Source organism: Odocoileus virginianus, chromosome 16 (genome assembly GCF_023699985.2).
Source record: "Odocoileus virginianus isolate 20LAN1187 ecotype Illinois chromosome 16, Ovbor_1.2, whole genome shotgun sequence".
Taxonomy (NCBI): Eukaryota; Metazoa; Chordata; class Mammalia; order Artiodactyla; family Cervidae; genus Odocoileus; species Odocoileus virginianus.
In genome coordinates, this window is record NC_069689.1 from 60,037,384 (window position 1) to 60,063,202 (window position 25,819).

Consider the following 25,819-nt stretch of genomic DNA (forward strand, 5'->3'; position numbering starts at 1 on the left):
AACTATGGCAAACCACAGGTAAGCCTGGAAAACATAGGAGAACAACCTTACTTTATATGGAAAAAGAAGTTGGAAAAGGATGCTCTGAACCCAAGACCATTGGAGGAAAGCAAGAGTTCAGAGTGGCTGAGTTGCAGATCTCATTGACTGTGCTGTTGCTTAACAAGGAGAAAATTGGGTGATAAAGTAAAAAATAAAGGAAAAATTGGGTGATAAAGCTTCCTGCCCAGGAACATAAAGCAAGCTGTGAAGGAAGGTACCTGTGAGGAGAGCACCCCCTTCAAGACTTTGCAACTCTGTTTTCAGTGAAATTTCTCCTTTTTTTAATTTTTGCAATATGTTTGGTCACAAAGAAAACATTAGTATTTCTGCAAAAGTACAAATATTTTGAACTGTTCTTATCATTGTACAACAAAACTAGAAATTTAGAATTTTTTTTTTTAAAGGCAAAGGCCCTTCATCTGGAAAATTAAAAACTTTCTATTAACGTACTGTCGGATACAAGGGAAATACAAATGGAAATAAAGGATTCTTGAAAATTAATGAAATGAAAACAACAAATCAGACTCTGTAAGACACATACAATGAAGTGATGAAGAGGGGAATTTATAACTTTAAAGCCATTATAAATGAAGGAAAGAAAATAGATGAACTAAATTGCAAGCTTAGAAAGTTAGAAGAAGGACAACAAAGTAAACCAAATGAAAGCACAAGAGGCAAAAATATAATAAAGACAGAGGCAGAAATTAATGAAATAGAGAACTGAAAAACATGATTAATCAATCAAAATCTTGTATCTTGAAAAATTTAGCAAACTAGTAAACTACTGCCTAACTTAAGAATATAGGCGGGGGGATTGGGCTTCCCTTGTAGTCCAGTGGTTAAGAATCTGCCTGCCAATGCAGGAGACACGGGTTTGATCCCTAGTCTGGGAAGATCCTACATGCCACAGAGCAACTAACCAGTGCGCCACGACTACTGAGCCCAAGCACTGGAACCACTACTACATGCCTAGAGCCCACGCTCCACAGCAAGAGAAGCCACTGCAGTGAGGCCCACGCACTGCAACGAAGATAGCCTCTGTTCACCCCAACTGGAGAAAGCCCATCTGCTGCAACAGAGACCCAGGGCAGCCAAAATAAATAGATAAAGATTAAAAAGTTAAAGAAAATAGGGGGAAATTGCAAATACAAAGTGACAAATGGGGGAAAACCCACTGATAGAAAAGAAATTTTTTAAATTATGAGATTAATTTGCATACCTCTAAACATATTTGAATATTTATGTGAAATGGGTTCAGTTCAGTTCAGTTGCTGTGTTGTGTCCGACTCTTTGCAACCCCATGGACTGCAGCATGCCAGGTCTCCCTGTCCATCGCCAACTCCCGGAGTTTACTCAAACTCATGTCCATCAAGTTGGTGGTGCCATCCAACCATCTCATCCTCTGTCGACCCCTTCTTCTCCCGCCTTCAATATTTCCCAGCATCAGGGTCTTTTCAGATGAGTCAGCTCTTCACATCAGGTGGCCAAAGTATTGGAGTTTCAACTTCAACATCAGTCCTTCCAATGAACACCAGGACTGATCTCCTTTAGGATGGACTGGTTGCATCTCCTTGCAGTCCAAGGGACTCTCAAGAGTCTTCTCCAACACCACGGTTCAAAAGCATCAATTCTTTGGCACTCAGCTTTCTTTATAGTCCAGCTCTCACATCCGTACATGACTACTGGGAAAACCATTGCTTTGACTAGATGAACCTTTGTGGCAAAGTAACGTTTCTGCTTTTTAATATGCTGTCTAGGTTGATCACAATTTTTTTCCCAAGCAGTAAGTGTCTTTTAATTTCATAGCTGCAGTCACCATCTGAAATGGGTAGAGAAATACAATTTGACAAAAGGGATCCTCATAAAGATTACAAGTTGAATAGCTCAGTTTCCATAGGATAAACAAAGTTTTGAAAGAACCATTTCATTGAAAACAAAAAGCAGTAGGTCTAAATGGTTTCATAGGGAAAATTCTACTAAACTTCAAAAGTCTAGGTAACCAAATGCTAATAAATCGCTTCAGACCAATGAAGGGAAACTTCAAACAAACCTTATTTGGCACTTCATACTATAGTTACTGATCTAGTCATCTGCCTCTCGTGCTCATGCTCAGCTGTGTCCGGCTCTTTGCAACCCCATGGACTGCAGGCCACCAGGCCTCTCTGTCCATGGGATTTCCCAAGACAATACTGCCATTTCCTCCTCCAGGAGGTCTTCCCAACCCAGGGATCGAACCCTCGTCTCCTGCATCGCAGGCAGATAGTTTTATCACTGAAGCCACCAGGGAAGCCCCAAGTAATCTGTCTCTAGTTATCAAACAGCTAGAGTGAAGTAAAATTTCCAAAACACTTCTCAGTCTTCTAGATACTCCTTGAGTTTGCCTTTTTTGAAGCTGTTTTGTTGACCTATAATAAACTGCACATATTTGAGTTATGATTTGATCAGCTTTGATATATATAAGATATCATCACCACAATTGGGTTAGTGAACATACCCATCTCTCCTAAAAGTCTCCGCATGACCCTGTGTCATGCCTCACTCCTGCTCCCTTTCCCCCAGTCCAGAATCTATAATGTATATAATCCATATATGAAACAATTTGAGTGTCAACATAAATAATGACAGTATAGATTACAACCCACTGAATAAATGAAGAATCTTTACTGATAGAAAACAAATAGTGAGACAGGAAAGTTCTTGATAGTAGCATGCCAACTACTAAATGGTAGTGCCAACTGCTAAAGAATGACTGGGATTAGAAAAACCTTCATTATATAATCATATTATTTCTTCAGGTATGAATCATCAATGGATATGAAAACAGTTTTTTTTTTCCTAGTTATCTTTTTATTGCTGATTTCTGGCTCAATTACAATTGGTTGGAAGCATGTCATTATTATGTCAGTCCTTTGAAATTTGTTGAGACTTGTCTTGTGACCCAGTACAGGATTGGTTTTTATAAATGTCTGTTCTTAAAAAGTGTACATGGTGTAGTTGTCAAGTTTGTGTTATTCAAATTTCTGCATTGTTACTGATTGTTTAGTTACTTGTTCTGTCATTTATAAAGAGCTAATTTTAAATCTACCATAATTACAGGCTTTTTTCTGTTTCTTCTTGTCATTCTATCAGTTTTGCCACATGTATTTTTGCAGTTATTTTATGCGCCATACCAATTTAAAGTAGTAAGTCTTCCTGGTGAATTGAATTCTTTATCATTATATTCTTTATCTCTACTGAAGCTTTATGTCTTAAAATCTATTTTGTTTGATATGAATATAGCCGTCAGCTTTTTTTGGTCAGTTTTTGTATATTTTTTCCATCTTCTTACTTTCAACCTTTACACCTAATTTTTTACATGTGACTCTAATAATCTGCAAATATTAGATACCATTTAAAGAATTCAGATTGTAATCTTTTAATCACGGCAGTCTGTTTACATTTATTATAAATAATAAATTTTTGGATTTAAGTCTACTACCTTTTTTTCTTTGTATTATTTTTTCCTCTTTTATGTACCTTTCTTACAGGTGAAGTTTTTTGTTTGTTTCTTTGTTTTTAATCATTTTTCCCTTCTAGATTTTTAAGTTACATACTCTGCTTTTGTTCTTTGGTAGTTATCCTAGAAAGTGCAAATGCATATTTATGCTGTCAAAGTTTTAAGCTTATCAACACCTTACACTCCTCACAGACAATACAAGGGCCTTGGAACACGTTCACTGTTTTTGCCTCCCTCATTTATGGGTCATCTATTGTTGGGTGTTTTAACTATTTTTTTAACCCCACTGGACATTGTTATTATTTTGTACAGTCAAGGTTTGCATAGATTTAACTGAATGTTCACCACTTTCTTTGTCCTTCAGTTTAGCTGTTATCCATCCAGGCTCACTTTTCTGCTACATGAAAGTACATCCTTCAGAATTCCGTCTAATGAGAGCCTGCTTGCTGGTGGTGAACTCTTGGTTTTTGATTATCTGAAAATATCTTGATTTTGCCTTGATTATTTTTTAAAGATTTTTTTTTAAATGTGGACCATTTTTTAAAAAAGTCTTTATTGAATTTGTTACAATATTGTTTCTTTTGTCTGTGTTCTAGTTTTTTGACCACAAGGCAAGTGGGATCTCAGCTTCCTGAGGGGAATCAAACGGGCACCCCCTACATTGGAAGGCGAAGTTTTAACCACGGGACCACAAGGCTTGACTTTTTAAATAACTTTGTTAGATATAACTCACATACCATAAAATTCACCCATTTTAAGTATAGAATTCAGAGGCTTTTAGTATATTCACCTGTGTAGCAGTTGTCACACTGAATCTTAGAATAGCTTTGTCAGCCCAAAGAAAAACACCACACCCCTAGCCATCTAACCAGCACCCCTGCCCCAGGCAATCACTAATTACTCTATAGGTTTGCTTATTTTCAACATGTCATGTAAATGGGATCATACTATCTGTTGTTCCTTGTGACTGTCTTCTTTCTCTTAGCATAGTATTTCAAGGTTCATCATTATTGTAGCATTTATCAGTACTACATTCCTTTGTATGGCCAAGTAATATTCCATTATATGGTTACCCACATTTCCTTTATCCATTCATTCATCAGTTGATGGACATTTGGGTTGTTTCTAGTTTGGGTAGTTTGGGGTTACTATAAATAATGCCCCAGTAAGCATTCAGATACAAGTATTTGTTTGAATACCTGTTCTCAGCTTTTTTGAGTGTATATCTAGCAGTGGAGTTGCTGGATCATATGATAACTCGGTGTTTAACTTTTTGAGGAACTGCCAGACTGTTTTCTAAAGTAGCTGCACCATTTTACATTCCCACGAGCAGTGGATCAGGGTTTCACTTCACATCCTCACCAGTACTCTGTTTCTTTCATTATGAAAAGTGAAAGTGAAGTTGCTCAGTTGTGCTCCTCTGTCCATGGGATTTTCCAGGCAAGAGTACTGGAGTGGGTTGCCAAATGGAGTGGGTTCCATTTCTTCCTTTCATTATAGCCAGTTTAAAAAATAACAGCCTTATTGTGATGTAATTTACAATTCAGTCTCAATTTTTGAAGGATATTTTTGCTGGGAAAAGAGTCCTAGCTTACTTTCAGCAGATTGAAAGATACTAATCCATTGTTATTGTCATTTTTTTTTAGTGGAAGTATAGATGATTTATAATGTTGTGTTCTATTCCAGTGTCTTATGATTTCCAATTTTACTGAAGGGAAATCTATCCAAAAGTCTATCCAAGTACTGCATGATTAGGGGAAGTCCCTGACAGTCCAGTGGTTGGGACTCTACACTTTCAATGCCAGGGCCCAGGTTCATTCCCTGGTTGCAGAACTAAGATCCCACAAGCTGCTTGGTATAGCCAAAAAAGGAAAGGGGGAAAAAAACACCCCACAGATCTTGTAGTTGATATATTTTGGTATGGATCTCTTTTTATGTCTTGCTCAGAATATGTTTCCTTTCTTGAATCTGAAGATTTGTGTCTTTCACCCTGGAAATGTTCCAGCTGTTATGTTTTCAAATATTCTGCCCCAGTTTCTCCTCTTTCTGGAGCTAGATTTATGTTAGACTTTCTTACTCTATCTTCCATGCCTTTTAACTTCTCATATTTTCCATCTGTTTTCTTTATCATTCTGTGTATGCATCCGTTAAGTCAGAAACTATAAAGGATCTTAAATTTTACCCTATTTTTCAGCTCACAAGTTAGCCAGACACATACAGAGATGCTTACACATGTACTGATGACACAGGACACCTGGGTGAGGGATACAGATGGTTTCTTAGAGCAATACCTTGCATTCATTCCCTACACCCTAATTCCCACAAGGTGATGTGATAAGAGCTACATGATGCTTGTGCATACAGTTGAGTGCATCCCAGGAAAGGAACCCTGAAATTCAGAGACTATGAGCACATGAGGTTTTCTGGCATATCTTCCAGAGAAATTACTTTTTACTGTGAGATGTAGGGAAATCTCCCTTTGCTGAGAGAGGAAGGGACCTTGAGTTTTATTGTCCTGAATGTAGGGAAACGTCTCCAGGGAGAGAAAAGAAAGGGCTTTATGTTTGCTACTGTGAGATGTCTCTGGGGAGTGTGTGACCCCAAATTGCTCCAGAGGAGTACAGCCACCAAAGCCATTTGCTACTTAACATGTCCTTTGCTCAGAAGGCTTGGACCATATAGGAGTGTGAGAAATCCGTGGAGACAGATCCTGGACACTTTCTTCTGATTTTCCCCCAGGTTGCTAATTTCCTCTTCAGCTCTGTGTCGTCTACAGAAACAGTGTACTGGTTCAAAATTGGGAAAGGAGTATATCAAGGCTGTATATTGTCACCCTACTTATTTAACTTATATACAGAGTGCATCATGTGAAGTGCTGGGCTGGATGACTCATAAGCTGGAATCAAGATTTCTGGGAGAAATATCAATAACTTTAGATGTGTAGATGATACCACTCTAATGACAGAAAGCAAAGAGGAACTAAAGAGCCTCTTAATGAGGGTGAAGAGGAGAGTGGAAAAGCTGGCTTGAAACTCAGAATTCAGAAAACTAAGATCATGGCATCCGGTCCCATCAGTTCATGACAAATAGAAGGGGGAAAAGTGGAAGCAGTGACAGATTTTATTTTCTTGGGCTCCAAAATCATTGTGGACAGTGATTGCAGCCACAAAATTAAGCTGCTTGCTGTTTGGAAGGAAAGCTATGACAAACCTAGTGTATAGTCAAAGCTGTGGTTTTTCCAATAGTCATGTACAGATGTGAGAGCTGTACCATGAAGAAGGCTGATCACTGAAGAAATCTATACTTTTGAATTGTGGTGTTGGAGAAGATTCTTGAGAGTCCCTTGGACTGCAAGGAGATCAAACTAGTCAATCCTAAAGGAAATCAACCCTGAATATTCATTGGAAAGACTGATGCTGAAGCTCCAATACTTTGGCCACCTGATGCTAAGAGCTGACTCATTGCAGAAGACCCTGATGCCGGGAAGGATAGAAAGCAAAAGAAGGGTGTGGCAGAGGAGGAGATGGTTAGATAGCATCACCAGCTCAGTGGCCACGAATTTGAGCAAACTCTAGGAGATAGTGGAGGGCAGAGGAGCCTGTATACTGTAGTCCATGGGGTTGCAGAGTCGGACACGACTGAGCAACTGAACAGTCTCCTGTTCTACAAAGTCTATCTGTTGAATTCTGAATTTTGGTTATTGTATCTTTCATTCCTAAAAGTTCTGTTGACAAGGTCAATCTAACAGTTGTGTTTACTGCAGATATTTTCAAGCTTGTCTTTTATTTTTGTAAACATAAGTTTAATAGCTTTATACTGCTATGTCTGATATTGTTTATTTCTGTTACAACTAATTCTCATTCCTGGTGCCTTGTTTCCATTTTGCACTTGACTATTTCTGTTTGCTACACATTGTCCTGTGGTAACTACTTAAGGCATAAGATAAGGGCTTGTCCTCCAGAGACGTTTTTGCGTTTGTTTCTGCCAGGTGCTTTGGAGGTAGGATTGCTTTAGTCTAAATTCATGACTTGAATTATTTTTTTTTTAATATGTGATTGATAAAAATTGGGTTGAAAGATTTTCTTGGGCTTGTGGTTTCAGGGTCTCTCCCACTCAGCACCTCACTAATTGGTAACTTTATTTGTAGATACCTGGGGATAGAGGTGGGGTTTAATTTTAGTTTACCTTTGCCCAAATGATAGAGTGCTTTGGGGTGACAGTTTTATGGGGAAACAGTTCCCACCATGGTTTTGCCCTGACTTTGATTCTGTCCATCTTTTCCCTCCAAGGCTAGCAAAACTGATATTCAAATTCTCAGAATTAGACAGCTGTCCTCAGGACAAAAAACAGATGTCAGTATTCTCCTTACCTCTCTGGGTTCTCACTTTTGACTTGATCATTTTATCTTGTCAGAAATTTACTGTATTTAATCATTACTTCTTTTTTTTTAACTTTATAAAAAAAATTATATTTTATATTGGAGCATAGTTGAATAACAGTGTTATGTTAGTTTCATCTGTACAGCAAAGTGATTCAGTTATGCATACATACACATGTATCCTTTTTCAGATTCTTTTCCCTTTTAGGTTATTACAGAGTACTGAGCAGAATTCCCTGTGCTATACAGTAGATCCTTCTTGGTTATTGGTTTTAAATAAAGTTATGTGTCCATGTCAATCCCGAACTTCCAGTCTATTCCCCCTACCCCGTATTTAATAATTTCTTATTTTATCCAGCACTAATCTAGTAGGATCAATTGTCAATAAGCCTTTTCTGTAAGGGGCCAAATAGTAAATGTTTTAGGCTTTGTAGGCTAGACATTCTCTACTAGACATTCCCAACCATGCAGTATGTGAATAAACAGGCATTGTGTTTCAATAAAACTTTATTTAAGAAACACAGGCTGCAGGCCAGATTTGGCCTGTAAGTCATAGTTTTTTCAACTCCTGATCTAGAATATATTGTGTGCTCATTATGTCAATAACATTTGTTAAATATTGGTTACTTTCCTTCTTTTGTTATGTTTCTCTCATTACACACTAAACATTATATTTTAGTTTTCAAAGTTGAGTACCATGCTGTTTAAATTAGTTACACTAATATGATTATAATATTTCTAATTCTTGTTCCCATCCCATTGTTATTTTGTATTCTTGCCTCATGCTTTTGTCAAATGAAGTGTTTCTGTTGAGTTTTGTGAACTATTCTTGTGGTATTTTAATTGGAATTTTATTAAACTCACTAATATAGGAAGAAATATCTTTGCTATATTTAAACCTTTCTTTTAAGAATATGAAATATATTTCTTGATCCAAATCTTTCTTTATTCTTCCCAGTAATATTTGGTCATTTTCATTATATCATGAAGATGTATGTCTTTTATTAGGTTAATTGGTAGCTTAATTTTTCATGCTATTGTTAATTGAACACTTTTTAAAAATTATATTTTCTAGTTAATTATTATTGTTACATGAGAATACATTTGACTTTTGTGGATTTATATTTATCTTTTATTTACCCACTTTCCTGAAGTTTTAATTGTCTATTGTTAATGACTGATTTTCTTTGGATTGAGTTAGTATTTAATCAGATTGTCTACATGTAATGATATTCTCATCCTTTCTAGTATGTTTCTCTTTTTGCATATTTTTGTATTGGCCAGAATGTTCAGCATCAGAGTGAAAATAAGAAAACAGTCTCATTTTTGCCCCTATTTTTAATGGATTCACCTCTATTGTAAAATATAAGATATTGTGTTGGGTCTTGATTTTAAGTACTTCTAATTTTATGTTTTAGTGTACCTATTAGAAATGATTTAACAGACACCATTTCAAAATATACATTGATAATACATACTGTATGAATCCATATATATGAATCAAGAAATTTAAGAACAGGCAAAACTTATCTATGGTGATAAAGTCAGATAGTGGTTATATATAGGGTATATTAACTGGGAAAGAGAATGGGAAGCATACTAATGTGCTAGAAATGTTCTATACCTCTTCTTAAAAGCATTACTGCTGAAGGCTGTGGAGTAGGAAAATTATGTCCTTGCTGCCATGCTTCAGAATATAACTGATTAGAGGATGCCACCCTGCGAGGAATAACCAAAGAGCAGTGTAGCTTGAAAGTAGGGAAGGACACATTAAGGTTGAGATGGTAAAGAATCTGCCTGCAATGCAGGAGACCTGGGTTCAATCACTGGGTTGGGAAGATCCCCTGGAGAAGGAAATGGCAACTCACTCCAGTATTCTTGCCTGGAGAATCCCATGGACAGAGGAGCCTGACAGGGCTGCAGTCCATGGGGTCGCAAAGAGTCAGACATAGCCGAGCAGCTAACATTACTATTGATTACATGCTAACTGTGAATCCACAGTGTATCACTACAGTTACAAAATATTTAGTCAAACATATGTACTATTAAGATGGTTAAATATACATATCAAATCATGCTGTGGAATAATGTTAGAAATCTTTATTATAGACTCCTGTGGCTAGTTTTGATCCAAAAATAAAAAAGTATGAAAAATTTGCAGAAGGATGAGACAAGAACAGTAAAACCTGAGAAGGAATGTGAGGAAAGGTTATGTAATGATGCCGTGGACCCTTTTGTCCTGCTTTGTCTTAAGGCTGCCTCTGCTTCCAGGTCATTGGTGGAGGTCAGTGGTGTGACTTCAGTCTTTTTATTCTGTGAAAAACTTCCATATTGGACTGGGCCTTGGAGAAAACATACTTCAGCAAAAGGCCAGTGCTTTTAAACTGGATGTAAAATGGGGAGGTGCCTTTGAATATGCAGGGAATGATGGTCATAAAATATTCTCCACTGGGACTTCCTTGGTGGCCTAGTGCTTAAGACTTCACCTTCCAATATAGGGAACGTAGGTTCAATCCCTGGTCAAGGACCTTAAGATCTCACGTGCCTTATAGCCAAAAACTCAAAACATAAAATACAGAAGCAATATTGTAATAAATTCAATAAAGACTTTTTAAATGGTTCACATGAAAAAAAACTTTTAAAAATAAAGTATATACCTTCACCACTAAGAAAAAATCAGAGTGGGGAATTCCCTGGTGGTCCAGTGGTTAAGACTCTCTGCTTCCACTGAGGAGGGTGAAGATTCAGTCCCTGGTTGGGGAACGAAGATCCCGTATGTTGTGCAGCACACACACGCACACACACACACACACACACACACACACCACGGCTCTTTGCAGAGATGCCTGATTCTGAGTCTGGGGCAAAAAACTGCACAAGAGAAGTCTGGGACATCTTTTTATTCCAGATAGTAAAGAAGCTCTCAAAGTTGGTAAGTTTATGTCACAAGGACTGAAGAGACAGTCCTGGTGTCTGAGTGATCCCCTGGGCCCAGCAAAGGGACCAAATTTCCAGAGCCTTGAAGACAAGGGGTAACACCCCAAAATATGGACGCATTTTCCACTCTACCTTCATTGGCCGAGCAGCTGCCAAAAGCAAAGTCCACATCTTCTGATAACCTGGCAAACAAATGCGGTATTGCCTCACAAATTGATTGCTTCTCTGAGGTACCGACTGGTGTATTTGGGGAGAAACTTCGAAAACAAGTTGAGGAGCGTCTGTCCTTCTGTGAGATTGGAGAGATTCCACTAAAGAATCTGGGTGTCATGATGGAGGCAATGGTTCAGGCAGAGGAAGCGGCTACTGAGATTACTAGGAAGCTAGAGAAACAGAAGAAACGCTTGAAGAAGGAAAAGAAAAGGCTGGCTGCGATTGCCCTGGCATCTTCAGAAAATAGTCGTGCCCCAGAGGAGTCTGAGGAGACAAGTGAAAGACCCAAAAAGAGGAAAAAGCAAAAGCCCCAGGAGGCTTCCTTGGTGGCTCAGATGTTAAAGAATCTGCTTGCAGTGCAGGAGACCCGGGTTTGATCCCTGGGTTGGGAAGATCCCCTGGAGAAGGGAATGGCTACCCACTCCAGTATTCTTGCCTGGAGAATTCCATGGACAGAGGAGCTGGCAGGCTACAGTCCATGGGATCACAAAGAATCAGACACGACTTAGCAACTAACGCTAACAGGAAGCTCCTCTGAAGAGTGGAGTGGAAGACCCGTCTCTGTCTTTTTTCAAACCCTAGAAAAATCTTTTTCCAGGGAGGAGCTGGTCAGTAGAGGTGGCACTGGAAGTCTTCCCAAGAGGAAGAAATCTTTCCCAAAAAAAGGAACCAGTTAGCAACCCCAAGAGTCAGGAAACAAGAGGGTCCCCAAGAAAAAGAGGAAAATGTCCTCCAAGGAGGAGCCTCTCATCAGTGGATCTGAAGAGGCTACTGCCAGCAAGCGCAGCGGCTCCAAGAAAACAAAAATCCCAGGGAAATTAGAATGGACATCTCGCATGTGGGGTGTAACATGTGGATGTATTTCCCAGCCCATCCTCTAAAGCCCCCAAAAAATCAAAACTAAAGAAGCAAAAAGGACTAGAGAGTCAAACTGGAAAGGCTCCCCCTGGCCAGTTTTGAAACAGTTTGAGAATCAATAAGGGTGATAATTATATTGAATTGAAACATACCTAATGTTTAATCCATGAATTTATAATGATACTGAGAAAAAAATTGACCAACAGAGGTTACCAGAGAATTAACTCATTATTTTGAAAACTAATAAAGGGGAAAAAATCCAACATTTATCCTGTTGTTCTGTGTGAACCCAGGCCCCCTACATTGGGAGCAGGGAGTCTAAGCCACTGGCTCACCAGGAACATCTCCAGCCCCCTTAATTTCAAGATGGCTTAAGCTGCCCATTGACGGTTAATGCTCACGGGGGTGGGGCTCAGTTATGTCCAACTCTTTGTGACCCTGTGGACTGTAGCCTGCCAGGTTCCTCTGTCCATGGGATTTCCCAGGCAAGAATACTGAAGCAGGTTGCCATTTCCTCCTCTCGTAGATCTTCCCAACCTAGGGATTGAACCTCATCTAATTTCCTGCATTGACAGGTGGGTTCTTTACCACTAGCACCACCTGGGAAGCCCCTAAGCTACATATTATCCCAGGACTTAGCTCAGCGGTGTCACAATTTTTATGCTTGGTAAAAGTATTCTTTCAGGTTGAAACTAGATGATTCCAAAACACAGCATCTTGCTGGTAAACCATTGCTCTCATTGACAGTGCTCGTCCTTCTTTTCCCAATTTCCCCTCAGGCAGAGAACTCAGTTATTCCTTTGTTCTTTGGATTTTCAGTGTGCTTTGATCATTTTCTCACATTTCTTTCCCCATTTGCCTTCCCTCTATTCTTCAGACCTAGGCCAGGTCCCCTTTTTCTGCAAGCCTTTTCCTAATAAGCCCTTCCCTAATAATATCTTTTGTGCTTCTTTTAGCATTGGGGGAAAACCAGGTCATTTTGCTATTTAAGTGAGCCTTCAGTTAGTTAAAGATTATGTATTTCAAATGTCACCTGTTTTAAATGTCAAAACAGTTTTTTGACCAAAAAAAGTCTCATTACTCTGGGCACAGTTGGAACAGTAAATATTGTGATTAATGCAAAGCATGCAATTGCACTGATATTTTTCTCCCTCATTTTTTAGGATCATGGCTGCTGTTCCTCAAAATAATCTACAGGAACAACTGGAACGTCATTCGGCGAGAAAGCTTAATGATAAATTGAGTCTTTCAAAACCGAAATCTTCGTGAGTACTTTAGTTTGCTTTCATACAGGTACCAACACTCAAGTGAAAAGAAGCATCTCTTACAACTCTTTCATCATAGAGATGAGAAAATGAAGCTGAGCGGGTCAATGGTTTTCCCACATTACAAAATAATAATAGAGCATGTTTTAGCAATGCCAGGTAATGAATTGTTCAGCACCTTTGCACAGTTTCTAGCACATGATATTTGCTCAATAAATATTCATTGAGTGAACAATGAATCTTGTAAATATGAGCAAATTGGTGTTTTTTATTTTTTAATTTTTATTTTTGGCAGTGCTGGGTCTTCACTGCTGTGTGGGCTTTTCTCTAGTTACGATGCTCGGGGTCTGCTCTCTAGTTGCAGTGCACGGGCTTCTCATTGTGGGGACTTCTCTTGTGGTTCCTGGGCTCTAGAGTACAGAACCAGTAGTTGTGACAGACGGGCTTAGTTCCTCCCTGGCATGTGGGATCGTCCCAGACCAGGGATCGAACCTATGTCTCCTGCATTAGTAGGTGGATTCTTTACCACTAAGCCAGCAGGGAAGACGCAAATCAGTATTTTTAATATCTTAATATAATTTTATGTCCTTTTCAAAAGCCATGTAATAAGGAAACTATAGCTCTCCAGTTCTGTTCTTTCTTTCAAGCTGTATTCCAAAGTCCTTCTAACAATACCTAATGATGTATAGCCCTCATTGTGCCCTTAGCAGGTTCTAGGCACATTCTTTGTACCTGATTCTAAAGTTACCATTGACCTTCATGTCAGTAAATCCAGCAGATGTCCAGGGCCCTTGCCCCTTTTACTTGTCTTTCAGATTTCAGCATAGCTGGAAGTTTTTAATTCTTTTCCCCATAAAACTTTTATCAGAGTTGCAACAGGTAGTCACGTTTGCGTCTCTTCTCTTCTTTGCTTCTGCTTTCCCCACCTCTGGAGAGGTTGTTAATTAAGGACTATGAGCCTGAGAGGCAAAGTAATGGGAATGGCCTGGATAGTCTCAAAGCTGAGTAATGAGCTCCTGAATAGGAAGGTGCAGAGCGTACAAAGCATAATGTAAGTTACCTTACATATTTTAAAGTCAGAGAGGCATATAGATTCTTTGCTCATTTGGGATACAATGAAGGTTAAGTCATTATATAAATTAGTAAAAAAAAAAAAATCAGAGTTTTGTATACCTTCTGGGTTTGTTAAAATTAATCCATCTAATTCGGTTTTTCGATTCTTTTTCAGAGGTTTCACTTTTAAAAAGAAAGTGCCTTCAGCCAACGATGTCTCTGTAACCAGTGTGTCAGGGGCAAAAACACCTGTGTTGAGTGATAAAGATGTTAATATCACTGAGGCCTTTTCCTTCAGTGAACCTTTACCCCACACCACCCATCAGCAGACGGGGATCAATGACTTTAAAAGTGCTCCATCCGGACCGCAAACTAAGAGAGTTGGTTCAAAACCACTATTGCCAAGTTTGTCACAGGTTCCCCAGGAAGTTTCATGTGCAGCCCAGAACACACCGGTTATAAAGCAATCCTGCAATGCTACTTTCAAGAAATTAGAATTTAGTTCCTCATCAGATTCTCTTATTCCCTTAAATGATTGGGATGATATAGATGACTTCGATACTTCTGGAAATTCTAAAGCATTTGTGACACCGTGCACAAACCGCTTCATAAGAGTAAGCACTGCTCAGAAATCAAAAAAGTCTAAGGGGAACTTAGTAAAAGCACAGCTTAATAAAACAAATACAGGGAAGACTGATTTGGCTCCCTCCTCCTCTGAGAACAAGCAGGAACGTTTGACTGAGAAACAGAAGGATGACTCAGAATGGTTAAGTAGTGATGTGATTTGCATTGATGATGACCCCAATTCCGAAGAGCTGATAAATGAAGATACTCAGGAAAATCACTTGTTAAAAACTCATTTGGGAGCGGAAAGAGGTAAAAATTATTATTTCATTTCAGTAGGCTGATTGTATTAGTTTATTCAAAGCTAGACATTGGGAAGAATAGCAAATATGATTTAGCTTTTGTCCTTAGGATATATAGAGGTGCTTATTGAACCATCTGTTGGCCATGTTCTTGAGGCAGAGCATTCTAAGGAAATGGAAGATTTTATTCTGCTAATACAGTTTTTATATTAGCAAGGATAGTTTTGTGATTTTAAATATGAAGAAATATGTAGATAATACAATGCTTAATGGAATAAGTCAGAGACAGAAAGAAAATTACTGTGATATCACATGTGGAATCTAAAAAATAATAAAAAATAAATATACAAAACAGAAGCAGGGACATAGAAAACAAACTTGTGGTTACCAAAGGGGAGAGGGACATGGGGGACAAGTTAGGAATATGGAATTAATAGATACAAACTGCTATACATAAAATAGATAAGCAATAGGGATTTACTGTATAGCACCGGGGGTTATACCCATTATCTGATAATGTCCTGTGGTGAAATAAAATCTGCAGAAAACTGAATCCCTTGGCTGTACAACTGAAACTAACCCAATATTGTAAATCAACTATACTTAAATAAAAAGAAGAGAAGATTCCATAGAAGTTCAAATGGCTTCTTGATGGTGTGTTGACTAGTTGGTAGTAGGATTGGGATGTAAAACTAAGCCTTTGTGTTATAATTCTTTTATGATTTGCACTACCTAATATTGATGAATGATACAATATAATCATTGCTGTTCAAGTATTGTAAATTACATTCAAGTAGCTTTCTGTTTAGGTCTCATAGTTATTAGATGTCTAGAACTTAATAGCTGAGATCAGCCATATGTGGAGGTACCCACTTTATTTATTTATTTATTTATTTTCTTTCTTTTTTTTTTTGGTTTTTTTTTTTTTTTTCCATTTATGGAGGTACCCACTTTATGAAATAATTGTAAATATGAGACTAATATTTTTAAACACCTGAATCCCATCAAGGTTACTGCAGGGTAAGAGGGGACTGAAAAGTGACTGATTATAAGAAAAACTACAATCTAATCAAATGTGTTACTATTTATGAAGAGAAAATTTGGCAAAAGGTAAACTAGAGAGCTACGATTTGGCACTGTTTTCCCACATAGTTGAGAAAGAGACAATTATTCTGGGAGACTTAAATAACTAAGACGCCTTTGGGATAAGGTAGACATAGTTTATCTGTATCGACAATGGTACCTGTATAAGCCTCAGGCTTACTTACTGTACTTTACCCTTATTTAAATGTGAATGAAAAATAGAGAAATGAAAGCACTGATACTAAATATGAGTTTCATAATTTAACTGGAGACAATCATGAAAATCCTTAAGCAAATCATCAGCCTCAATCCAGCTTTTATTGGACTTAATCCAGTTGATTCAGTCACCTTCCATGAAGAAACAAGCCAACATTAATGTGTGAAAGGAGAGAACTCATATAGTACAAAGTGCTACTAGCGCTTTTGTCTTATCCAAAGCACTCACTTATAAGTGCTCACACCCTGTTCTTTCTGGCTCGTAAATATTAAAATAACCTACACTTATCAACTGTTTTACCTAATTTTTTAAACTTTTTATTTTGTATTGGGGTATAGCCAATTAACAGTGTTGTGATGGTTTTAGACGAGCAGTGAAGGGGCTCAGCGATACACATACATGTGTCCACCCCCCACCACTCCCCTCCCGTCCAGGCTGCCACATCACATTGAGCAGAGCTCGCTGTGCTGGACAGTCAGATCTTGTCGGCTGGGGAGTTTGGCGGCATGTACACTCTGCTGTGTTTAAAGCTGGTAACCATCAACTCTTTTACTTTAGATAATTGGGAAAAGAAGAAAAACTCGGAAGAAACAGAATTACATTCAGTTGAGAGATCTTCATGTGTTGAGCTTGACGAAGATGATTATGACATAGATTTTGTCCCACCTTCTCCAGAAGAAGGAATGACTTCTACCTCTTCATCCTCTTTAAAATGCTCCAGGTAAAATAGTTTAATTAATTAATAAACGTTGTTTCTGAGATAGCTGAAATAACTTTAGTTGTGTAATGTCTCCTCAAAACTGACTAATTTCATGCTACTGCAGTTTGTTTTGTATTCAAATGAACACATCAAGAAATTCCTATTTATATACATTTTATTTAATTGTTGGTATTCTAAAACTATATAGTCCCATTATCATTAATTACATGGCACCTCCAAATGGTTTTATGTAGTTGAGCTTCATATGTGGAGTGTAGTCCTAAAGATACTGATTTCCTAGACCTGAAATGACCCAAAACTAATACCTTCTTTGCGAAGTGACTTTTACTAAGTAAAATGTCCTTTCTTCTTCTTTTAAAAATTTTTCTTAATCCAAATATTAATAGAATTGGCCATTGGTATTTGTCATCCACTGAATTTTGATAAATTTGTGACATGATTATGATTAATTGATGGTGCTATGGGAAAATAGAGAATCCACATAGTGCATTAATAGCTTAAAATACTAATAGTCGTTGTTACCGCCATACTGACTCCAGCCTAAATCCACTCAGTTGAGAGGTCTGATATAGTCTATGCTGCTAACCATATTTTGATGAGAAACAAATCCCTCTAGTACATCACCTGAAGGAAGGAAGGCAGACAGGAAGGAGGTGTTTGTCTACATAAGCTTGTTTCTCTGGGTTTTTGTTTTAACAGGTGGGTTGAGATGTTTACAGAGGTGGGAGAGGGTGAGGTGTGATTGCTATATGACAACAAAACAGAAAAACTCCAAAAGTTGCCCTCTTTCATCTCCCCCATAAAAATACAGACAGAGTTGGAGGGGGGGAACTCAGCAAGAGTTCACATAGCATTATTCCACAGCATTCTTATTTCTCAGGTGAAGGAGTTGAAGCCAAGTGTGTACTGCACAGATAACATTGTGGCCACTTTAACAGGATATTGACTGATAGTCTTATAGTCCAACAAACCAAGCATTTTTTTAAATTGCAGTATAGTTGATTTACAATATTGTGTTAGTTTCAGTGTACAGCATAGCGATTTAGGGTTTGTATTTTTCTTTTTTCTGATTATACTGTTATAGATTGTTACAAGATATTGAACATAATGCTCTGTGCTATACAGTAAATCCTTGTACCTTGTCTATTTTGTATATGAAAATGAAAGTGTTAGTTGCTCAGTCATGTCAATTCTTTGTGACCCCATGTGCTGTAACTTGCCAGACTCTGTCCATGGAATTTTCCAGGCAAGAATACTGGAGTGGGCAGCCATTCTCTTCTCCAGGGGGCCTCCCCAACCCAGGGATCAAACCGAGATCTCCTGAACTGCAGGCAGATTCGCCACCAGAGGAGCCCAGTTTGTATTTGCATCCCGTCCTCCTGATTTGTTCTCTCTCTTCCCTGTCCACATTGCTTTATTCCTTCTCTGTATGTGTGTATGATTTTTTACATTGCCATAATCAGCATGTTGCTATCATTTTTCAATCTGCTTTTCTTTTGCTGTTATTTTTAAAACATTTTCCATATTGCTGGATAGTCATTTTTATTCCTCTTAATGGCTACATAATTTATTGAGTTGTCATACCACAATTTAGTATATTTTACCTAGATCTTCAACAGTTGGAAAATGGTTCTTTCGAAGGTTGTTTCCAAGATAAAGTCTCTCTATATATTTTCTACTGCAACCTTGTATACATATTTGTATATGTTATAAAACTAAAAGAGGATTTTCACAAAAGCTTTATGTGCAGTGCGCCGTTACATTTTCTCTCATATTTTATTACATTTTAAAGTGCTGGTTGTGACTTCTGAACTTATTTCAGAGATGTAATGGTTAGAAAATATATAACAAAAAGGGGAACATGTTTTTCTATCTCCTGTATTCCTAAACCTCTTTAGCTGGCCTTCAAAATCCTCTCTTTGCAGACCCCAAATTACCTTTACAGCTTATCTCCAGTTATGTTCTTATGGTAACCCTAAGCTCCGTTGCCTAATCACAGTAAACTGACCTTCTCTCTCCTTCATAAGCGTTAGCTTTCTCTGGATTGCCATAGTATCCTCTCTTTAACACTTATTTAATACTAATTTATTTTGTTACTTTTAAAGTATTTTTTATATCCAGTCAGAATGACCATGTTTATGTGTGTTAATATCAAGGCCAAAAGATGGCAAACTTTGAGGGCCAGCTAGGGCTTCCCAGATGGATCAGTTGGTAAAGGATTCACCTGCAATGCAGGAGACGAGAGTTCGATCCCTGGACCGAGAAGATCCCTTAGAGAAGGAAATGGCCACCTGCTCCGGTATTTTGGCCTGGGAAATCCCATGGACAGAGGAACCTGGTGGGCTACTGTCCATGGAGTCACAAAAGAGTCTGGACATGACTTAGCAACTAAACCACCACCTAAGAGGTTTTATAATAGAGATATAGAGACATGTTTCTCTTTTCTGTTACATAATGTCTAACCAATTGTGGAAAATATTAGAGGGAAAAGTATGCATTTGGTCTAGTCTGTACTCTGATCAACTTAATGTTTTTTTAATTTGTAGTATGTTGAAGGATCTTGACACTTCTGACAAAAAGGATAGTCTTAGCACATCAGAAGACTTGTCAAAACCCAAGGAAATGGCCACACAGCAGCCTCATCGAGAAACCACCCCAAGCTGTGAAGGTACAGAAGTATTTTAGACATAACACATGTTGTAGCTGCTCACTTTTGAAAACAAAGTAAGGTTGTATTCTTAGCCTCTGACTGTATAGTATAAGATGATGAATCCATAGTTTCTTTTGATCTAGTAGAGAATCATCCATAATAACCAACCACCAGCATTTGCTCAAATAACTTCGAAACTCAGAAACTTGTTTTCTCACCAGATGACTCTCTAACAAGTAGCGTTTTAGAATAGAGAAGGAATTTTTTTCTCATACTGAACCAAAATTTTGCCTTCCTGTAGCTTTAATCTTTGTGAGATAAATGTGAAGTGTCTAGAGCTAAATATTAGATCTTTTACCTCTTTTTTATAGCTACTGATTTCTAGACCTTTCATCCTGTTAGTTCTCTGGGTTTGGTGTTCACTTAAAGTTTCATACTTTTTGTTTGCTTGATTTACTTCTAATTCATTTTTAAATTTTCTATTAAATATCTAGTATAAATAATCCAGTAGCACCTAAAGGCTTAGAAAAACTGCTGTGTCTCCTTCTCACTCCTGATTTCTGTTTCCCAAAGGCTTTTTCAGACTAGAAATTTGTTTCCTTCTAGTCTGAATTTTTCCTGGTGTTATTCCTTTTTGTTTTCTTTTTGTTTCCTCTTTTCTCTTTCACTCTCCCTGGAACTTCAGCTATTGGACCATTAGACCTCTGTTAATTAACTTCTCTGTTTTTTATCTTTTGCCTTTTTTGCTTTCTGAGAGATGTCCTCAGTTTTTTAAATTAACTCTTGCATGGAATTTTTCATTTTTATCAGATCAGTTTCCAACAGCTGCATTGTACTCTATGAGTATTTCTGTAATGTTTTCTATTCTTGTTTTATGGGTACTGTACTTAGGGGGTGTGTGTGTGTGTTTGCACATATACATGTGTAGTGATCTCTTCGTGTGGTTCCTGTTTCCTCTGAATTTTTGTTTATTTTCGTCTCTGAATTTATTGTTAAAGATCCTCCTGAAATACCTCATGTAGGCACTCTTCTAAGTGCCTTACAATATTAATTAATTTAATCCTCACAATGATCCTTTAAGATAGTTTCTGTTATCCCATTTTACAAATAAGGAAACCAAGGTACGAGGTACCAGAGAGCTAAATAATTACTCATGGTCATAGACAGCAGCAGAGCTAGGATTTGAACCCAGCAGTCTTGAGGCTCTTGAATTTGCACTGATAGCCACCGCACCATACTGTTCCTGCATCATCAGGTTTCACTGATGAAATGGTTGGCTAAGACGAGAGCAGGGACAGAGTCCTACACAATGTCCTTAGCAGCCTCCCTCTCAACTGACAGCAGTCTATTCATCAGCACCTCATGTTCATCTTGTTACAAATCTGCCTTCAGACTGTGTTTTTCTCCCTTGTCCCTGGGGATGCAAAAGACTCACTTATTTGACTCTAGAATTTGGAGGTCTGAGACAGCAAGAGGAAAAAGGTGGGCCATTGGCTCTAGAGCAGTGCTGACCTGGTATGCAAACCTCCCTCTTCCCACTCCTGGCCGGGTGACTGTGCCAAAGTAGTTCAGCTTCTTCGGACCTCAGTTTTTCTTCTGTTAAATGAGAAGAATAGTATCTACCTTGCCTGGTAGTTGTCAGGATTCAAGGTGAAGTGCCCCTTGCACTGCAGGCCTTCAATAAATGGGGGCTTTTGTTATCTGCCAGTCTAGTGATCCTTTCAAAAAGAACTACGTTGAGATGGCTGTTGTATTTTTATGAACTTTTGTGAACTCTGTAATTGTTTCCTCTTTTTCTTAGAGCTCACAAAGCAGCCATTTGATAACATGTTCTAGAATTTTGCCTTGAATTAACTTCAAGAACACCAGCCTGTAGCTTTTGGCATCCCTTTAGAATTTTTTTGAAAATTAGAACAATGTTTGACTGTCTTCACTCTCCCTTCAACTCTCCTATTAACTAGTCACCTCATGTATTAGTGAGACTTTCTTTTGCAGGTTTCCTTTGTACACTGAGGTGTAATCTGTCTAGACAAAGAGACTTGAGCTCCTTTCCAATAACTGTATCTCTGAGCCTGTCTTGATTTTCATTTCCTTTGGACTGTTGTTTATCCTCTTTCCAATCCAATGCCCGTTCTCCTTCCAGAGAAAACAGATGTCAAACAGGAGCCCAGCGAGCGCACTTGTACCACTTCACACTTCACGACCCTGTTTACGTCAGTCACGAGTGAAAGTCCTCACTCGCAGGTCGTTCTCACATGGACATGTGGGTCCCATCATCAGGGTCATGTCCACACCCCCACGCTCATCTGTCCTCTCGTCCTCTCCTTAGACCCTTCGGCTGGCTGCCCTCTCTCGATAATTTCCTAGCAGCCTCCTCCTCTTCTCTGATTGTCTCTGAGAATACTGTTGCCTCTAGCCGCCTAAACTATTTACTTCACCTGAACACCTTAGGCCCCAGGGGTCGGTAGGCATGTTTCTTGCTTCCCATTACTCCCCTAACCCATTTTTTTTCCTTTGCTTCCTCTAAAGCCACCCCTCCTCTGACATCTGTTTCTTAGTTATACAGCTGAAATGTAAAAGTGTAGAGTGGGCTGGCTCGATTCACATGTCCATACGGGTGTTATCAGGAATTTCTCTCTCTCACACCTGCCTCTCACGTCTCCCCATCTCAGTCTTCCATTTCCCTCCATCTCTGTTTTCTGCTTTCCCTTACGTTGGCCTTATTTTCACGCTTGTATTTTCCCTCAGGGTGGCAGAGTTGGCCACCTGCAGCCAGTCCAGCTTGTTGAAGAGAGAGATCCTCTTTTCCAGTCAGTCAAAAAACTCTAAGATCTAATTCTCATTGAACTGTCTCACGACATGCCCACTGAGGAGGTGAGGGTGGGGGTGGAGGGAGGGAGTGGTCTCCAAAAGGAAAGTGTGAGTGCAGTGCTGTTAGGAAACTCTGGTTGGCAGGCAGACGGGAGCAACAGGTGGAGTTCTTACCTGTCCGAACTGTATGACGTACTCTGTGTGGGCATGGTGAGATTTACATATGAAGTTAGTTAAAAAAAAAAAATCATAAAACTTTTCTATCTTACAGCAACCTTGGTTACCTTATAATAAGAATTAGCAGGAAATGAAACGATAACAATTTTGAGCTCTCATGATACAGATTAGAGCCAGTCTGATTTCAGAGGCAGATAATGGGAGACTATATTATTGTTCAGAATCCTGTTTTTAAACTACTTCAGGTGTTACATGCAGGGCTTTCAAAATTTTAAGTCTCTTTTTGTTGTCGGTGAAAAATACTCACAGCATAATGACTTTTCAGCTAGACAGACAAGCTTACAGCAGCAGCTTGTCCGTGTGATGGACCGAATCTGTACATTAGTTGATGCTGTTCCTGATGATGAGCTGAAAACTTTGGATTGTGGGAATGAGCTGCTCCAGCAGCGGGACATAAGGTATCTTGACTTCTTTCCTTCTGGGTCTGGTTGCGTTTCCACCGACACTGTAAGTGTCAAACATATAGGGCATCCAGGCATTCTGCCCCACAAATTGTGTAGCATACTTATCACTGTCTTTTTTTTTTTTTTTTTTTAATTCTATGGTTGGAATGTAGTTGATTTACAATGTTATGTTAGTTTCAGATATATCAAAAAAATGACTTAGTTATACATATACATATATCTATTCTTTTTCAGATTCTTTTCCCAAATACGTTATTACAGGGCTTCCCAGGTGGCACTAGTGGTAAAGAACCTGCTTGCCAATGCAAGAGATATAAGAGACATGGGTTCAATCCCTGGATCGGGAAGATCCCTTGTAGGAAGAAATGGCAGCCCACCCAGTATTCTTGCCTGGAAAATTCCATGGACAGAGGCGCCTACTGGGCTACAGTCCATGGGTTCTGAAAAAGTCAGACATGCCTGAGCAACTGAGCACACACATGGGTTATTACAGAGTACTGAGTAGAGTTCCCTGTGCTCTACATTATATCTTAAATTAATTTACTTTTTCAAACTATTCCTTTAGCATTTGTATTCAGATTTTTAAGGTTGGAAATATTTTGCCAGTTTGGCATGAAAACTAAATATAAACTTGTGTGTACCCTACCATTGCCAGCTTGTTATTTAGTTGCTAAGTAATGTCCAAATCTTTGCAACTCTATGGACTGTAGCCCACCAGGCTTCTCTGTCCAAGGGATTCTCCAGGCAAGAATACTGGAGGAGGTTACCATTTCCTCCTCCAGGGGATCTTCCCCACCCAGGGATCGCACTTGTATCTCCTGCATTGGCAGGCAGATTCTTTATCACTGAGCTACCAGGAAAGCCCACACCATTGCCAACTACTCATCGTTAATTTGGCATCCTGTGTTCTCTCTTCAGAAGGAAACTCCTAGCTGAAGCGGATTTTGATCCCAGTGATGCCAGTGTTCTTAGCTCCTTGTGGGGATGTAGGCCTGATCCCTTGGAGAGCCCTGTGGAGGACTCTGCCTCTGTTTCCTTACCTTACACGTTTCCGAAGGGTGATTCCTGTCCTGCAGGGAATGCTGTGAAGGAGTTCACTCTTTCACACCTCCCCTCAAATTCCATGTCCACCCGGGAACGTTTACTGACTCCTCCCCTAGGAAAGAAGGGAGTCTCAGCCACCACGAAGAGTCCCTTTGAAAGACCGCTATTCAGTTCCCATTTACAGAAGTCCTTTGTAAGTAGCAACTGGGCTGAAACACCGAGGGCAGAGAAAAGAAATGAAAGCCCTGATTTCCCAGGAAATGTTCTCACAAGCACGGCTGTGAAAGATCAGAATAAATATACCACCTCCGTAAATGACTTGGAAAGAGAACTCCAGGCTGCTTGCGAGATTGACAATTTTAACATAGATGACTTTGACGATGATGATGATGATGACTGGGAAAATCTGATGCAAAATTTAGCAGCCAACAAATCTTCCACAGCTGCCTACCCACCCATTAAGGAAGGTCGACCAGTTAAATCAGTGTCAGAAAGACCTTCTTCCGCCAAGACAGACTGCCTTCCAGAGGCATCTACCACTCAAAATAAAAACTTCTCAGAGTCAATTCCGAATTACCCTGGTAAGTTTACAATAAATGAAATGCTTATATTTTCTCTGACAACAAAATTGTCCAAAATAGGAATTGTACAAGAGAAACCATAGCAAATCATCATTGCCTGAGAATGACATTGTTTCTATGCAGATTTCTGCTGATAATATGAATTACAAATCACAATTTCAGGAGCAAGTTACTCTTTTGTCTGGGTACCAGCTGTAGTTTTATAAAATGTGTAATTATAACCTATTGTAGTAAAGCTCTAAAAGTCATTACAAATGTGCTTTGCCTTAAAATTAACATTTTTTAGTCCCTAAAACAATAAAGCTCATGAGGGCCAAGTTTTTAACAATTTGATAAAAAGCAAAGCTGAATTTATATGTTAAAAATGTCATTGTGTGTATTTTTAGAATCCTGAATTGATAAGAAATGATGTTTATAAAGCAGTAGAACAGGTTTTATGTCAAAATACTAAAATTTACGGCAACATAAGAAACCTAAGAAGTCAGAAATTTCTTAAAGTCAGTCAAATTATTTTTTTTTTGGTCTAGGATCATTTTAATTCACTCAGCAAATATTTCCTGAGTGGCCACCCATGTGCCATGTGCTATGCTCAGGTCCTAGTGATGGATAATGAAGAGTTCCTGCCTGCTTGGAGCTCACAGTTTAGTGAGAGAACTTTTTGGAATAGTGAAATTAGCCATTGTAAAGGCTGCAGAGAAAAGCCAAAATTAATTTTAAAACCTTACATTAACCTTATAAAGTTATCAAAAGGTGGGTTTTTTTTAAGTTTGTGTGTGTAAGGTTTTGTAAAGTGCAGTCCTCCCTATTTTTGCCATTGATGACTTAATCCCACAGAGGTTGTTCTTGCAGCTATGCTGTTGACCTTTAAAATAACCGTTAATGGATTTATTCCTGTGTCATGTTTGAGTGTGTCATGCTTGGTATTCGCAGTTATCTTTGAGACGCTTGAGGGCTGGGTGACAG

The 25,819-nt window shown here is 38.7% G+C and overlaps 1 protein-coding gene and 1 long non-coding RNA gene across 4 annotated transcripts in view; one reads left to right on the forward strand and one right to left on the reverse strand.

Moving 5' to 3' along the window:
* BLM (BLM RecQ like helicase) overlaps positions 1-25,819 on the forward strand; it is an 87,038-nt gene that overhangs the window by 11,756 nt on the left and 49,463 nt on the right. For 2 of the 3 annotated variants that reach the window (XM_070478316.1, XM_070478317.1), the window contains exons 2-7: positions 13,088-13,189; positions 14,418-15,118; positions 16,967-17,129; positions 19,676-19,797; positions 23,093-23,225; positions 24,150-24,856. In XM_070478316.1, the coding sequence (XP_070334417.1) occupies positions 13,092-13,189; positions 14,418-15,118; positions 16,967-17,129; positions 19,676-19,797; positions 23,093-23,225; positions 24,150-24,856 (1,924 nt within the window). In that variant the 5' untranslated portion in view covers positions 13,088-13,091. Of the gene's footprint in view, positions 1-13,087; positions 13,190-13,278; positions 13,349-14,417; positions 15,119-16,966; positions 17,130-19,675; positions 19,798-23,092; positions 23,226-24,149; positions 24,857-25,819 lie in introns of those variants that run through there. The other variant, XM_020905791.2, reaches the window with a different exon arrangement.
* Positions 1,262-24,443, reverse strand: LOC139038756 (uncharacterized). Its single transcript, XR_011491911.1, has 2 exons — positions 24,272-24,443; positions 1,262-1,861 (listed from the first exon to the last, which is right to left on the reverse strand). It is a non-coding gene; the product is annotated as an uncharacterized lncRNA (long non-coding RNA).